Below are 17,131 nucleotides of genomic sequence, written 5' to 3'. Positions count from 1 at the left end.
GATCTGTCATCTAAACCAGACAGAGAATGGCAAACTCCCCCCTATAAACCACAGCCTGAACCAGTCCAGCCTGCTGCCAGTTTTTCTTTTTTTTTTTAAAAAATAAAGTTTTATTGGGACACAGCCATTGCAGCTTATTAGAAAACCATGGCTGCTGTTGTCCATGAGAATAGAATAAGGTCCATAAAGCCTGAAGTATTTGCAGTGTGGCTCTTTACAGATAAAGTTTTCCCACCTTAACCTAAACCATTTAGGTAAGCCATGATGAATGGGCAGACTGTTTTAAAAAGAGCTTTTCCACCGGTTAAACCTTTTTCAAAGGAGTTCCTGTATGCTGCGTGTGATACGCCACCCTTTGAATATATGATTTTGTCTTCTATAGGTTTTCTTACACACAAACAGTGTCTAAGGTCCACGCTGTTGCTCATGTCTTCTCTACTTTCTAGAATGGAGCCATTACATTATACAGTCAGATCTGATGCCTGTATTGGGAGAGGGGCTGACACAAGGCATGTGGTGTTGTGTTGGATGAGAATTTTAAAGTCTTTTTCTTTTCTCCACCAGAATACATTAAGACAAAGTGTCTGGACTCTCCAGCAAACAAGCAACAAGTTGCCGGTAAGGGTTTGTGTTTCTTTCATGAGGTTTGTTGTCAAGGACCACACCTAGAATTTCCAAAGTATTGATTTTCACAAGGACTTTAAGCTAAATCAAGGTGTCAGGAGTATTTATGAATACCAAACCTGGCTTTCCCATGGCTTCCCTCCTCCCAAGTATTTCTTTTAATGCAAGTTTCAGGAGTCTGGGTTTTGCTGTGTAGGAGACAAGCTTAAGTGTGGTTACACTTATAAAGATTGTACTTCATATCAATGGTAGTCTCAGCACTGTTAACCACACATGTTCATCATCACGGCTGGTCGTATCTCAGCACTGTTGACCACACATGTTCATCATCACGGCTGGTCGTATCTCAGGCTTTTCAACTTGCTTATCTCCTAAAAGACTCAGCCTGGAAGAGTGGCCTCTTGTTGCAGCTGGTGGAGAACATGGCAGTTAGGCAGACAGGCATGGTACTGGAGCAGTAGATGTGAGTTTACATCTGGTCCACAGGCATGCTCAGAGGGAGACAGAGGAAGGGAGCAGATGGAGAAAGAGAGGGTGGGGTGGGAGGACTGGGAATGGCATGGGCTTTTTAAACCTCCCACTACCAGTGACACTCCTCCTCCAACAAGGCCACACATCCTAATCCTTCCCAAACAGTTCCACCAACTAGATGCCATGTTTTCAAATACATTTGCCTTCTCATTCAATCCATCATAATGTCACACACACACACACACACACACACACACAGACACTTGTCTATAGGGATCATTCTCATTCAATTTGCCATAATGTCACAGAGAGAGAGAGAGAGAGAGAGAGAGAGAGAGAGAGAGAGATTGAGATTTACTGTTTACAGCTTTGAGGGAGATCATTTCAGTTATTAGACAATAACAGATTGACACAAGCTTGGGGCATAAGCAGATGCAAGACACCTTTAAGCCGCTGCTCAGGGTGCCACCTCTTGTCTTACAGCCCATAATGTCACAGAGAGAGAGAGAGAGAGAGAGAGAGAGAGAGCGCGAGAGAGAGCGCGCACACACACACACACACACACAGAGAGAGAGAGAGAGAGAGAGAGAGAGAGATGACAAGGTGGACATAAGGTGACACAACTGATGACATAAGGTTCATCAGTTGGAACAAGTCACTTGGCCACAACCATTGTTGCCATCACGAGACAAGAAGTACAGTTCTGCCCCAGTATGGGAAGGAGATGACCTCCAAAACACCCCACGAATATTCAGCCCCCTTACATCAAGTGCATAGCATGTGTATCCAGCATAGGTACACCTTCTGCTGTACTAAAACCATCTCTACACTATGTATAATACCCAATGCAATAGAAATATGTCAATAGCTGCCATCCTGTATTGTTTAGAGGAAAAATGATAAGAAAAATCCTTACACATTCATAAACCTTTCCCTTCCCTGCTGCAAAAGGTTATCTGAGTGGCCTATTCCAAACTCCTAGATTAGAGGACTGACCATATACCTTCCTACAGCTGGGAAGCTATGCCAGGAAGGGCTCCAGTCATCTTGAAAGGTTCACTGCACCACCACAAGAGGCCCCCTGAAACAAACTGAGCCCCAAGGCTGTGTTGTGTTCAGCGTACATGCAGAACTGCTGCAGGTTCATCAGAAATAAGTGTCTTTGTTGAACTGGAAAGACTACTCATAGAAGCTCTTGGGTGTGAACCCCACAGTTAAAAAAAAAAAATGCTCCTTCTGCTTTCTTTAGTGAGCCCAATATTGAGACATAGTCCCTCTGAAGACCATTTGCTCTTCTCCAGGGCCATGCCTGTGTCCTCAGTCCCAGTGCATTTCATACATGCATGTCCCATGCCAAGGGGATCTGGTCACATACTGCTGAGCTCACAGTCCTTGCTGGCTCTCTCTGCACATTCAGGATGAAACCCAAAGTTGCATGTTAGCTCCCTGTGGGGCCCAGTTTAGGGCATGAACAGTAGACAGAACTCAGTTCTGATTCACTTGCCCAGCTGTGTTCCCCCGTGCAGAAGGAGTCTCTTTTTCCTGTTTGTAACAAGCAGTCACAAGGGTTTGCAGTGGCTGCCTCCTGCTGTGACGCTTCAACAGTGCCGCAGACTGGCCTCAGTCAGTCCCCCTCCATCCGCGGGAGAAATCAGGGTCCCAGTCAGGTGGGCAGGAGTCAGTGAGAAATGACAAACAGATACGGACACAAGGGAGTGTGCTGGATCTGGATGTAATTTGTCAAATTGAGCATCAAACTTTTAATACAGAAGAAAATAGGGAAGTTAGGTGACACATCGGCCAGGTACAATGAGGTCACCGGATGCTTAATGACTCTTACACAAAACAGGAATGCAAACACAAAGACTGGCAGAAACTGGGCAATAAAACAACTGAGACAAAGTCAGCTCTATCTAAGGTCAGCCATATTCTTAGAAGCCAGGTGTGAGGTCTTTATACTCCCGGGGCAAAGGCTTTCACGCCCAAGCCATAGTTCTACTTAGGGAGTTCTGCTCTAGCTAACTTTCTCATGAATAATGCAGTATTCTAGTTCCTCCTCAAATCACAGCCTGATCTACTTCCTAAACCACTGTAAATTCCTGTATATGTGAGTGGCACGGCTTTTATTCTAAGTGATTGTTGAAGGGGGACTTTCTACTAATAAGTAATATAGTCTGCCATACATAACTATAATAAGAATTCTAAACTTACTTTGCTAAGCTTGCCCTGACATTTCTAACTCTATGTAGTAGATAGCAATGCCTGATTTCTTTCACTATCTCTCTTACAATACTAGAGGCAATTCTGAATGCTACTGAATAGGTAACATTCTTACTGAATTCCAAGCCCAGGGTTGGCTCAAGGACTACCTAGGGCATTGGTGAAGGCCAGGAAGCAAAGTTTGATTTTGCTTAGGTATTTGGCAAGTCATTGCTTGGAGGGGCCAATAATAAAACAATAATGAAAGAAAGCACACAGATCCATTTGCAAGGACAAGTTTGGAGCATTCGTCATACAGGATGCCAAGGTTCCAGGAGACTAAGTTTCCGTGAACTTTTCATCTCGGGACTTCGTCCAGGTTCCTAGTCCTGTCACTTGAATCACTAATGAAGTGGGTATAGCACAAACAGGTGTCAGCTTTCAAATTTCTCAAAAACAAAAAAACAGTTAGCTGGGCAACCTTGAAGGAGGTCATCTGTTTCTTCCAAAGGAAGTCATCAAGTCTCCTTCTTCCAGCCATGTGACTTCACAAATGACCAGGGGATTCCCATCAAAGACCTATTGGACACGTAACCCCTGGGCTGGAAAATGCAGACCTGTGGGCAGGAGAGTTCAGGGCTGTGTCCAGTTATAGACCCTAGTCACTAGACGGCTGTCCATCAACAAGAGTTCTGTGTCTGTGGGTGGGTTCAGTTATATCTTGAATAGAGGGCCTTGGGATTAAGCATAGTGGTAGAATGTATGTCTAGTGAGCACAGGCCCTGGGATCAACCCCCAGAACCGAAACAGGAGGGGGAGGAGGGAGGGGAGAGGAGGGGAGGGGAGGAGAGGAGAGGAGAGGGGAGGAAGAGGAGAGGAGAGGAGAGGAGGAGGGAGGGAGGGAGGGAGGGAGAGAGAGAGGGGGGAAGAAAGCAAGCAAATATACAGAAGAAGGTTTATGTCTGCCACAAACATGTATAGACCCCTGTTTTGTTATTGTTAACACACACAGCTATGTCACAGTATCTCAGCTAATGGAGCAGGTACCTGGTACTAGATATGTACACAAGCAGATTGCATGGATTATATGACGGTACCACGGGCCTTCAGATTTTGATCAAGAGGTGTGGGGATCGTGGAATTGGCCTCTCTGGGGAACTCTAATTGGTTTGCAAACTGCCTAATTAAAGCTCTTGCTTCCCTCCCAATTACTGTGTTTTTCAGGATAAAGTGAAGAAGATCCTTGCCTCTTTGGATTCTGTTCAGGATTTCCTCACCAATAACGTTTCCCTCATCGTTATTGGAGTGAGTTCTCTTTTCTCAAACAAATGTGTAGATAAAGTGCCCTGTGAGTATATTACAGGATGAAGTGGCTATACCCATGAAGTATGCTCTCATCCAATGGTTCTCAACCTTCCTAATGCTGCAACTCTTTTTGAAAATTTCTTTTTCCACTGATAAAATCAGTCAATTCAAGCCAGATTAGATTATATTTATTAGAGGTTTATTGGGAAGCTATTCTCAGGTGAGTTCATTGGCCCCAAGGACCAAGGCCAGGGAAGTCACCATGGGGTGGGGTGGCGGAGGGAGAAGAGAAAGAGGGTGCACACACAGAGAGAAAAGAAGACAGAGAAAGAGAGAGAGGAGACCAAAATGTCTGGATTATATATGGAAGAGCCTCTGGGGGAAGGGCAGCCCAGCCCCTGGGCAGGAGAGTTCAGGCCCGTGGGCAGGAGAGTGCAGGGTTGTGGGCAGAGTATGCCAAATAGGGACTGGTGGATGCTAGGGAAACCTGGAGGCCAGGCCTGCTTTGATATGTAAGATATGTACCTCAGTCCCTTGTTCCCAGGTCTGAAACTAAATACCTTTAACCCAGCTCCTCATGTTATTGTGACCCTTAACCATAAAGTTATTTCATTGCTACTTCATAACTGTAATTTTGCTATTGTTATGAATTATAATATGTGTAATCATAATATCTGGTATGTGGCATATCTGATATGCAGGATATCTGACATGTAACGCACTGGTTGAGAACCTCTACTCTAGTCCTTTTAATAAAAGTCCTAATCTTTGATTTCTTCCTAGGAAACAAAGAAGTTTGGGAAAACAATACTAGGCTACTTTGAACATTATCTGCACTGGGTCTTGTATGCTGTAAGTAGCATTGTCTTTCATGGACATAAAGAGTGCTACATCTCAGACAGATATTAAAATCCTGGTCATTTCAACCGGAGATAGATAAAAGTGCCTGTTCAGACCTGGTGTTCCAGGTCCCACACATCTTGTATAGAGAACCCAAGGAAGTGACTAGCAAAGCAGCAATGTGTCTGGGGAAGCTACAAGGTCAGCAGGTTACTGGAGGCTTCCTCATATGGGGTCCTCAGAAAGGAAGGCTAGTTGCTAGGGGTGGTACAAGGGTAGTTTTTTCTTTTAATTAAAGGTGCAGGTTATGTAAGTCTTCATTCGCTTCACATGTCCTTCCCCATGGTGTGTGTGTGTGACTTTAATTATATACATGCCCAATTATGCATAGGCATAAGAAGGTACATGAGGGTTTTCCTTAAATGGTCGCTCAGAGAACAGGGTTTACTGTACTGTGTATACACCCTAAGTTAGCTCAGGCTAGATTCCCATTTCTCTACCAACCCTTCCAGTCCCAGGATACGCTTGCTCTAGGATGTTTTGAATGGAGTTACATAAAGGTGGTTATGGTGAATTGACATATTGTGGTCTTGGGGGTGGGGTATGCGTGCAGCTCAGCTTGATGGAGGTCCAAGGTGGCTCAATGCATAGTTAGGAAAGAAGCGAGTGCACGCTTCAAGCCCAGTGGAGTCCGGTAGTGCCAAGACTTCTTACACTTGCCTGTGTTGAGAGGATTTGGAAATACGGGGAGCCAGGACATTTGGGTTGGGACAGCCTCTCCATAAGAGTGAGCACCCCAGCCTTCAATCCCCTTAGCCCTTTGCTCACCTTTGCTGAATGGTTGTCTTCCATTTGTTACCCACTCCTTCATCAGCTAACAGTCCACTACAGCCCTAGGCTGGGCACGCGTGCTGCTTGGTTCTCCCAGCAGTTCTGTAGGATGGGTCTTAGGATTCCAGACAACAAATGGGGAGAACTGGGGCTCATGGGGACTAAGGGTTTTGCTACAAATGTATGTAATTGTATCAGCTATAGAGCTCCTCAGGGCTCAGCAGCTGTCAGCCCTCATGGCTTCCAGGACTTGGAGATGCTCCTGTGAATCCAGCCAGGGGGTCCTGATTTATGGCATGATTTTTTGTGTGTGTGTGAGCCTGGCTCAGTGAACGTTTGCTCGTGTTTCCTGTCCCACAGATCACAGAGAAGATGGCATCCTGCAAACCCATGACTACCGTGATGGACTCTGCTATTAATGGCATTCTGTGTGGTTATGTTGCTGACCCTCTGGTAAGAACTTCACCTTTCAAAAAAGCAAACATGTTCTCCCCCCCACACACACACCCCCTATTTTGTGTTATTGGTAGTTTTCTACATGTCCAACCTTGTTCTGAGAGTTTTACAGCTTTATGTCAAAGCCGTTCTTCTGAAGATTAGGGGCCAGAGAGATGCCACCATTATCCTCCCTTGTCCCATGCCCTTCGCTCTGGTCACCTTCCTTTTCCAAACTGGTTTTTCTTAACCTAATAGCCTTCATTAGAGTTGTTTATAGGAACATGACTGAAGGGTCATTTAGAGTAGTGTGAGAGCCCTTACTAGTGGTAAATCACAAAAGAATTTTTTCTTCCCCCATCAACCACTAATTCCCTATAAATTCTCAGGGAGGCCTGGGCCTCAGGAGCCCTACTGTCTTTGTGACAGGAAGTTGACGAATGCAACCTTGTGCAGGTCCTGAGTAGGGAACCACAACTGCTCTTTGTTTAAGAGTGCAACAGCCATGCCATGCACGGAAGACAGTATTCCACAGAACCACACAACACTAGCTCTTCTATTCTTTGTACCCCTTCCTCTGATATTTCCTGAGCCTTTCTGGGAGTGATATAAACACAGCACTTATTATAATCAGACATTCAAATGTCACATTATGATTTTGACCAATTATGACCATCTGCGGTTACCATTGTTCACTGTAAAAAGAAGTCTCTCTGACCAAACCTGTCATCAGAGCCAACCAGAAGCATACATGTAATTCTTTGGAAGGCAATTGTATGGGTACATCATGTCGATTTGACACAGCTACACAAGCTTCCTCATTAAGGCCTATAACCTTAGGCCTTAGGCATGGTCTTTGACTAAATTTCTAGAACCAGATAGGAATTATCTCCCTTGGAACTGACTTCAAAATCCAGTTAGAACACAGGTTACCCCATCACAGAGTCACCACGTCTGCACGTCTGGGCACATCTGCCCTGGCCTGCAGATAGTGCTGCAGACAGAAGTCACAGCTGCCTACACAGCATCTTCTGCAACTTGTAGGGTTAGTCCGAAGTGAGGAAGCTTCGAGTGCAGTTCCAGCCGGACTTCTCTGAGTCTCCTAAGAAGAGCGCGTGGTGTCTTCAGTCTTAGAGTCTTTCCGTTTAGACTGGTTTGCCCACAACAGCAATGACAGTTACCAGTATTGTCTCACAAGCCTCTCTGACCAACAGCTCAGAGGGAGGTAGCCGGGCTCTGATGTTGGAAATTCATTCATAATTTATGAGTTTTGAGAGTAGCTTTATCTACCTATGCAAGGTACTTCTATTCAAACTCTTATTTTTTTTTAAATTTGAATTTGAATGACCAAATAAAATATTAGGTTTTCTTGTGGCCTTTTCACACATCTTTAGTTTCAATTGGCCCTTCCCTCCGGCTCCTCCCACCTCCCACCCTCCCACTTTCCAGAAGGTCTAGCCTAGGATTAAGTGGACTTAGAAATATTGACAGCAAGGCTTTTTTTTTTTTTTTTTTTTAATGTTACCATTGCTTTTTGAGAAAACATAGTCAAATTTAGTCTGTGATCAGCCAGCACACTCAAGTTCAATTGCCTTTCCGTGTAGTTCAATGTTACCACGGCTAGTTGACTTTTCTGATTTTGTTCTACTTCTGAATAGTTAAGACAGTGGCATCCTCATCCTCTAACAGTTCAACCAAGAGGACATAGTGGCATTCAGCACACACCAGGGTTCCCCCAAAATGTACCATCTTTAACCATTTTTTGTTAGCCTGTCCAACAAAAATATGCTGTTGTAGTAAATATTTAATTTCAGCTGGGGGTTTCTATGCCACTTGAGATCATTTTGTTCCCAGATAAAAGACACAAAATGTTTATATTTATAGTAAGTCCTGATCAGTACTAGAGCTGGTCAGATATCTACCCTCTTATGAGTGTCTACTTCCCTATGAATAACCCTGAGATATGATTTGCCATGTTCCACCTGGGCTGCTCTTACTCCAACCTGGCTAGTTCTCACAGTCCCTTACCCCATGGCATCTTCTGCTCTCTCCACCTTCTTCTTCTCCCTGTGGTCTCTGCCTCTGACCCCAAGCTCAGGAACCAAAGCCCCATCTACCTCTCTTCTGCCCAGCTATTGGCTGTAGTCATCTTTATTCAACCAATAGCTTTAAACTAAGGAGCAAGGTTATATAGTATCACTTGATGTACATGAGGCTCTCCTCATCCCTAAGGGCAACCAGACCTTAGGGGCCAGTATTTAGCACTGTACTACATAGCAGCAGGCCAAATCTCAACAATACCCTATGTGCTGTGTGATTATGCGCTTTTTGATGGTCTTAGACCAAATCTTAGTTTCACCACTAGATGCTTCTATAGCTGTTTTACAAAATAAACGCGAGCCTATATCTAGGCTAGAATCTGCTTATCTTTCCGAGAGATTAACTGGGTCACATTAACATGTTGTACTCTACCTGGGGGCTGATTCCTCTTAGGTCCACAATTGATTTTGAGAGCAAAAGAAGAACTTCAAAAATTGCACAAACAATTCTCCCCCTAGCAAATGTTCTTTCCTATTACTAAACTTCAAACATTCATTCTATTGATTTTTGTTGTTGTTTTTATTTTTATCCTCAGAATTTGTTCTGGTTCGGCATAGGGAAAGCCACGATGCTCTTACTTCCGGCTGTAATCATTGCTATCAAGCTGGCCAAGTACTATCGCAGGATGGATTCAGAGGATGTATACGACGAGTGAGTGTGGGGTTTCTTGAGGGCCAGGCATTTTCTCTGCAGCACTGTCCTCAGATAGCCACCCAAGCCGAGTTCCCATGAGAAACACTTGGCTTCTGCTTAAGCAACGGGCTGTCCCTTTTCCATAACTGCTGTAGCCATTGCTGCTGCTCTGGGTTTTGTGTGCTTTTAACTGATCCTGTGATTCTGACTTTTTCTTTAAGCTCAGCTTCTTTAACCCGTGTCCTTCTTGTTTCAGCTCGTCCGTCTCGGGGATGTGGCATTTCACTTTATGATAACTTTGTCGTTGCTCCTTCCCACCAGTTCTGCCGCCCACGTTTGTTCTGTGTCTGGTGAACATGCATGCTTCCTTTAGACTTCTCTCTTTTCTTCATCTCTGCTGTTTGAATTGTCAGCACTCACTGCCGTGAAAACACTGGGAGGGGGGGGAGATCATGAGCCTTACTAGTGACGCAACAAGTAAATAACCCTGTCTCCCCGTTTTGTATTTTATAGTGTTGAGACTGTGCCCATGAAAAAGTAAGCCGTTTTGTTTTTTTGTTTTTAAAAACTATCTTCACAGATTGGGGGGGGGTTCTATTATATGGCAGACCTTTAGTTAAATTGATGATTTGAGAAAAGAACAACAGATAAAGCTGGGTAAAGATGAATTATGACACCTCTTAGAAAGAGGGTTGGTACATAGACGGTGCTTACAAACCGCTCATTAAGTGAATGAATGCTTTTAATATTAAATGTATTGATCCACAAAGCCACTGTTTCCCTCTGTGGTTTTGAAAGAGGGAAGATGTAAACCCAGTACCCCCTCAAACCTTCTTTGCAGACTTAGCAATTTGTGACTCATGTTTTATAACCTTTACATTGTCTTTGTGAGCCATGATGCAAATATTTCACCCTAGGGGTAACTTGGTGTTTTTGGTGTATTTATTTTTGTTGCAGTTTGGAAAACGGTAGTAATGGTTATCATAAAGATCATTTATATGGTGTTCACAATCCTGTTATGACAAGGTAAAAGCAAAGCCTGAAGTGCATGCCTAGCCTGTGGTGAGCCTTTTGTCTCTGCTAGACCTGACACTGAGTCTTCTGCATGCTCTTGGTGCCCTTCACATCTCTCTGCATGACCCTGCACTATGACCCTGCACTGTCACTGGCTAGCTCTAGTCACGCTCTGCATAGCCTTCCACGATGCTGAGTGGAGAAATTTTCAGAGGATTTCTCAGCAATGGAGCTGAGTAGCATCTAGACTGAATGTCATCTTTAAATGCTATGAGCGACTCTAGATCCTAATGGGATTCATGCACGTGCACACTGAGCCTTCCTTGGCCCCAAATCACAAAGCAGTGATTTGAAGACCTTCTCTGCCTCCCTCCCTCCTCCCCTTCCTTCTTTCCTCCTCCCCAGCAAATTGACTATAATCAACCAGAAAAAGAACTCAAACTCTTCCTTTAAAATCCTTGTATTTTTATGGTCCGTGGAGTTATGGGACTTCCTGTGGGTTTGAATTTGCCAGATAACTTTGAGTATCACCTGCCAAGTGAATTCTCTTGCACTCCACTAAAATTTTAGACAGACGTGTCCACCAGGAGCTGCCTTTCTGCTGAGAAGTGTGTCCTCCCCATGTCTACAGAGTTGACCCCAAGCCAATGGTCAGCTCCTTGGGGAATATTGTGAAGCAGTGAATCAAACATTGGTGCCAGGGAAATTACTCTTGTCATAGAAGCCCCATGCTCCACATGGGGCGTATAACTTTAAAAGAATAGAGACCACATTCAGGGAGGTCCCCAGTGTGGGCTCCCTACCTGATACTCCCCCACAAGAGCTCCCCTTCTACTCAGGGACATCCTTATCTTACACAGTGTTACCTAGAAACATCAGATCCAGGTTTCAAGAGGAAGAGAACAAGAACGTTAGTAAAATTTCTCCTTTATGAAGGATAAAGGCTTCTCACCCACCACCCCCAACTAACAACTTGGTGAATTCTAAAAGCTTACGATCCCCTTGTTTCAATTGTCATATACAGGGAGAGGTGTTGTTTTAATGTCTGAGCTGCTCTAACAAAACACTATAAGCAGTGTAGCTTATAAAGAGCAGAAAGTTCTTCCTTATGGTTCTATAGGCTGGGGAATAGGAGATCAAGGTACCCCCAGATACAGTGACTGATAAGGAAAGATTTGTCACACAGAATATCTCCTTTCTCAGTGTGTCTTCACATTGTGGTGGTCTGTGAGTTCTTTAGAGTTTCACACCCTAATCACTTCCCCAAAGCATGTACCACCATCCCACCCCCGCCCCCATCCAGAATCTTTTTTTGATGAATTTGGAATTGTGTAGCTGCACAGGTCAGAGCATCTGATGATGCCAGGGAGGGGCAGTAAGGTTCTGAAGTGGGGGATAAAGACCTTTTTTTGCTGAACTTGGGTACCAGAGTGCTGCGTTGTGAGGTCACTTCAAGGCGAGTATCAGTTTACGAGGTATTGTCCAGAGCACGTACACAGCGCTATGGCCCGTGCTTAATACTGCCTTCCCTCTCCCTGGCATGGCGAACATGGAGAGTGTTTCCATTTCTCAACTGAGACTTTCCAGGTCAAAGGTGAGCTCTGAGGATTTGCTGAGTGTGTAGAGTTGACTTCTGGTGCTGGCCTCCTGAGTGGGACGTCTCCAAATGTCCACTTTCAAGCCAGACATTTCATTGAGGCTGCATGGAGGGTGCTGAAGAGAAGCCTGCTTGGGTGCAAGGGTGTGGCCGGTTGGGTCTCTGGCAGAGATGTTGAGATGGAAATTGGGGTGCAAGACGTTTATGAGGATCCATAGTTGTGAAAGGAAGGAGACATTCAGAAGGACCTGTGATAGGCCTCGTCTCAGCAGGGGGGGGGGAGTTCCAGGGCAAAGGTGGTCTGTGAGAAGTCATGGACCAGATGCAGCCTTGGTCCCTCACCTCCCTCAGGTGGAGTAGTTTAGCTCTAGTGGAAGAACTATCTGCGGACTGCCCTGCAGCTGGCGACAAGTCCATGTTAGAAGAGGGTGTGGTGGTGTAGTGCAAGAAGCAATGGGAGCAAAAGCTCTGTTAGGCCTCGCAGAGGATGCTGCAGCCCCGTGCCGTTTCCATTAAGAAGAGGGGGCTTAGCTTGCCAGTGGTAGGATTGTCTTTGAGAACCGGGAACCCTTTAGTAAATCCAGACAGCTATGGACACTCTGCCACTTAGAAATGATGTCAAAGTCCGCAGATGTGTTTGACTTTTGATACCAACACGATCCTTATCTACAAAGTTCACACCCAGCAATCAGGCAATCAAGTTACAAACAAAAGCTATAAAACAAAATAAAACTGTAAGTCTCGTCATGCTTCCAGCAACTTCACAATTTTTGGGTGGGGCTGCATTCTTAGCTCACCTGGGACCCTGAGGGGTGGAAGTGTGGACATGTCTGCTAGGAAGTCACCAGTTCTCTTCCTTGGAGCCATCCTGCCTTGCCCTGGCCTGAGCTCTTGGGTGCAAAGGAGAGGCAGATGTTCTCTTTAAGCATCAAAGATGAAATAACTGAGACCCCACTCAGTCCCATAGGCACGCTGACTCTAAGATGAAACCCTTGGTTCTCTGGGCTACTGGCTCTCCCGAATAACGGTTCGTGTCTGTGTAAATGGATCGCAGGAAGCCTCGCTGAAGCTGCCATCTGATTTACTGCAGAGGAGGAGGAGGTGAACGGTTCATCTAGGGTTGTGGATGTTGAGGTTGGAAACAGACAAAAAGCTCCAGCAGCATTAAAGGCCTAAAGTGCCAGGGTGGTTTGCTGATAATTCTGCTTGCACAATCCGTGCGTGCATGCACACACCTCGATTTGAAGGTGTGTCTTTGGCAAGGACACAGGATTCCACATCATGTGAGAGGTGAAGCCAGGGCTGTGTGTGAGGCTTCTCTGGTCACAGTGCACCCACAGCGAGGAAGCAGAGAGCATGAATGTTAGTGTCTGGCTTGCGTTCTCCTTTTTAATTTAGTTTGGGACATCTACACTGTAGGAAGGAACCACTCACATTTGAGGTGGGTCTTCCACCTCAGTTAACCTAACCTCCAAAATCCAGCGCAGACATGTCCAGAGGTGTGTTTTCATGGTGATGCTAAATCCCATCAAGTTGCCATCATAGAAAGGATTGGGTCCACTCAACTGGAGATGACATGATCTATGTCGTTTCTGTGCCAGTTCATTTCTGTACCCCATTCTGGCCTGACACTCATGGCAATCCTCCTGTGTCAGTTTCCCAAGTACTAGATTATGGGCATTAGCCACTATACCTTGCTTGATGTTTTCCCGTCTAATGTTAACAAACCACATTGGGGAAAATATACTGTACTGTTTCCATGAAGTATATCTTCAAACTTATGCCTTGTTGTTGAGCTGTGGAGGGTACATTTTGTGCAGTCTGCTTACGGATGCTTTGGGAGACATGCAAAGGGCCCACTTTCCCCGTATTTCTCCTACCCAAAGGAAAAAAACCATATTTGATTCTAGGGAAGGGCTCTGTGGCCATAGTATCCCTTCCTGCACTGCTCCATGTGTGCCTGCCTTGCAGAAGGTGCCTGGAGGCTCTTCTGTTATACAGTGATCTGGGTGGACCCTCCAGATGAAATCCTCCCACATCTCTGCACAAATTCTTCATGCTGGTCAAGGTCGTAGTCTTAATGAAGGGTGAGAGGATGGTGGATTAGCGTTGGTTGTTAATCAGAAACCTACTGACAGGATATGTATACATCTGGGCTCACACACATGGAATCCAGCAAGATCCCTGCAGAACTTCCATTGGTTTCTACCTCCCGATCCTACAGTCAACTTTCAGGGAGCCATTTGTGGCCAGTCACCTGCCCACCATCTAGTCTCTGCTACTCTGATGTACTGCACATGTGTTCCTAGTGACCTTCAGCACACATATATTCCTAGTGACTCTCAGCACACACAGTCTTTAACCTCAGCTTGCCTCATTCTATCTTCCACATCATTCTTTCAAATACAGTATGAGTAGATAGAAGAGCCTGCTTGTTCTATCATTCTCTTTCCTTGGTAAACTCTCTGGGGATTGATCTGTATTCAGCTGTGACTATAGTCACATCCTGGTTCCCAGCAGAGATGGCGAGACCACCTGCAGCCTATCCCACAGTGCTACAGTTCTCTGTTTTGTTTCTGTTTCTAGCCCGTCTCGATACTGACAACTGGAGTTGAAACTGCTTGAAGTAAGTCCGATGCTTTCATTTAAGTGAATTTGTAGGACTATTCCTTTTAGTTTTTACAACACAAGTAATTCTAACATATTAAATAGAAAATCTAAATAAGTATATAGATTATATAACATGATTTTAATTACATGGAATCCAACTACATATGTGATTAGATAATGTATATGTGTACATATGTGTGGATACACACACAAGGACCATGATTACATCTAGATGTACAGGGTATATAATTAGATGTTGTTAAATGTAGTAAATATAATCAGCTCCAAATATTCACATGTACATTGAGGGTTATGGAATTAATTGAGAGGTTTTTTTTCTCTGTGCTAACACTGTAAAACATTCCTTTACAATAAACTCCTATAAATATATTTTTAAAAGTCTATATGTCAGAAATTAAACTGGAACACAATGATGAGATGTTGCACACAAGGCCCACCCACGTGTCTCTTGAATAAATTTATGTTTCCTATAGTTCTTCGGGCTCCCGACACAACCATTTTAGGACTCTGCATTCTTGCTTTTCTTTGTAACTCAAAGCCAGTTTCTAACATTATATTTGATTTCCATTTCAGCATCAAGATAGTCAGCATGGAAAGCATCACAGATTTCGGATAGTTTCAGAGTCTTCTAGAACTTTCCAAGTGCAGAAGAAAGCATGGTGGCGACTCAGGCGGGCACTGGGAACATGGCATCAGTGGTCTTAGGGTAGTGCTTTGCCAGGGATGAATGGTTGTCATGGTTATAACCCACAGATCCGTTGCAACTCATGAAGGACTCTCTCCTGTCCTGTTTCTAACTTTTCTTTTTACACTGAATTTCTATTTAGACGCTAAAGCGTATAGGGGCGCTTGTCCCCCCTGGACACATTTACCTGTGAACCAGCTATCCGGATGTCGTAGCTGGGTACCTAACTTACTTCCATATGTGAAGTGTGCTAAACACAAGCCAGTTTACAGATGAGATGTATTTTGTGTACAGTAAATTGTATATATACCCTTTTACCACAGTCAGTTTTTTTAAACAAATGATTACTCTAGATTTTTCTTCTAAATGAGGTTACTGTTGGGGTGGGAGTGACCTAGTGATGCCGTAGAAAGGAATCTGCATTCACTAAAAGTGTGTCAACCCTAGAGCAGGCAATGCCCTTCCTTGTGGATTTCCGTCTGCCCGTTGCCTGTGGTTTAGAAATAGAATTCAAGAACAATCACGGAGTGTCCCACTTGACGCCACTGCAAAATTCAGAACGAGGGACCTTGAGAGAAGGAACTGTCGCTCAGCTGGGAACGGAATCATTATCGCAATCACAGGTGCTGGTTCACAGTTTAGTGGCACTCTGTGGTTTGTAAGGATGGGCATTACGTTTCAGTGTCATCTGGTCATCTGTGATGTGTGTCATCAGCCTGTCCTGATCCTGAGATTTAAAATAAAGCAGGAATGAGCAGAGCCTTTGGCGTTTGGTCCTTAAAACACACAGAAGTGTAAAGTGAATTTGCGTTTGCTCTGGTTATCCCTCTTGGCCTTTCACCTTTTCAAAAAGTGAGCAGTGGGGGAAAGCTGGTCAGGTCAAAGAGACTGTGCCCTGCAGGTAAAGGGTTTGCTTTACACCAGCCTTTCCATATGCGTGATCCCAGCCCCGAATCATTTCAATATAAAGGAGTGTGCTAAGTGTGGTCTCCTTGAGTAACCAGAGTGTGCAGTGCCTGTGATGAAGCTGGGGCTCTGATTAGCCCCCTGCTCTCCAGGGTTGCAGCACCTCCCATGCAGAGCCACAGGAGTGCTGGCATCCTGCCTCCTCATCCTGCCTCTTTTGGGATAACAGACTTTCAGGTGATACATGCCTGTAATCCCGGCTCGCAGAAGGAAGCAGACACAACAGGGTGGCAAGTTCAAGACCAGTCTGGGCTACCTAATCCAGCACCGTTGTAGTTTTCTAAGAGAACATTTCTTAGCAAACAGTCCAGATCTCTCTATACACACCCAAATATCCCCTTACAAAAATATCATCTGAGGGACTCATAAGGCAGATAATCTTGACGGGCACAATAGGATTCTTCACACAGAATCAAACAGGACAGTTTCTTTTGCTTGTAAGTACAGTGACAGTTTTTAAAGTCGCTTTCTCTGGAGTACAATTAAAATTCAGTGCTTTTTATTTGAATTTAACATGTATCCCGCGGTCTGAAATAGATTTTAGGTCACATGGTAAACAACACTCATCGTACCTAGTTGGGTATCAATCACCCAGTTGGTGCTGGCCTCTGTTGTGTAGGTAATGGGATGTCCCTTTCAACCAGGCCAAGTGCTACTTGGAGCTGTGGATATGACTCTCAGCCCTTCCTGTATACTGCATGCCCAGTTTCTTTCTCTCTCTCTCTCTCTCTCTCTCTCTCTCTCTCTCTCTCTCTCTCTCTCGTTTTTATGCCTAGGGATTTTTGTTTGGCTAGTTTTGG

General features: G+C 44.7%; 1 protein-coding gene across 4 annotated transcripts in view; it reads left to right on the top strand.

The window, feature by feature from the left end:
* The window catches only part of Prom1 (prominin 1), a 103,967-nt gene extending 87,843 nt beyond the window's left edge, over positions 1-16,124 (top strand). For 2 of the 4 annotated variants that reach the window (XM_021211250.2, XM_029545164.1), the window contains 9 exons: positions 565-618; positions 4,519-4,599; positions 5,383-5,451; positions 6,631-6,723; positions 9,341-9,456; positions 9,952-9,975; positions 10,396-10,464; positions 14,636-14,675; positions 15,254-16,118. In XM_021211250.2, the coding sequence (XP_021066909.1) occupies positions 565-618; positions 4,519-4,599; positions 5,383-5,451; positions 6,631-6,723; positions 9,341-9,456; positions 9,952-9,975; positions 10,396-10,464; positions 14,636-14,651 (522 nt within the window). In that variant the 3' untranslated portion in view covers positions 14,652-14,675; positions 15,254-16,118. Of the gene's footprint in view, positions 1-564; positions 619-4,518; positions 4,600-5,382; positions 5,452-6,630; positions 6,724-9,340; positions 9,457-9,951; positions 9,976-10,395; positions 10,465-14,635; positions 14,676-15,253 lie in introns of all 4 variants that reach the window. The other 2 variants (XM_021211251.2, XM_029545165.1) reach the window with 2 other exon arrangements.
* Positions 16,125-17,131: the final 1,007 nt, after the last annotated feature.

Source organism: Mus pahari, chromosome 13, assembly GCF_900095145.1.
Source record: "Mus pahari chromosome 13, PAHARI_EIJ_v1.1, whole genome shotgun sequence".
In the NCBI taxonomy this organism is placed as follows: Eukaryota; Metazoa; Chordata; class Mammalia; order Rodentia; family Muridae; genus Mus; species Mus pahari.
This window is presented reverse-complemented; position numbering and strand designations above follow the sequence as displayed.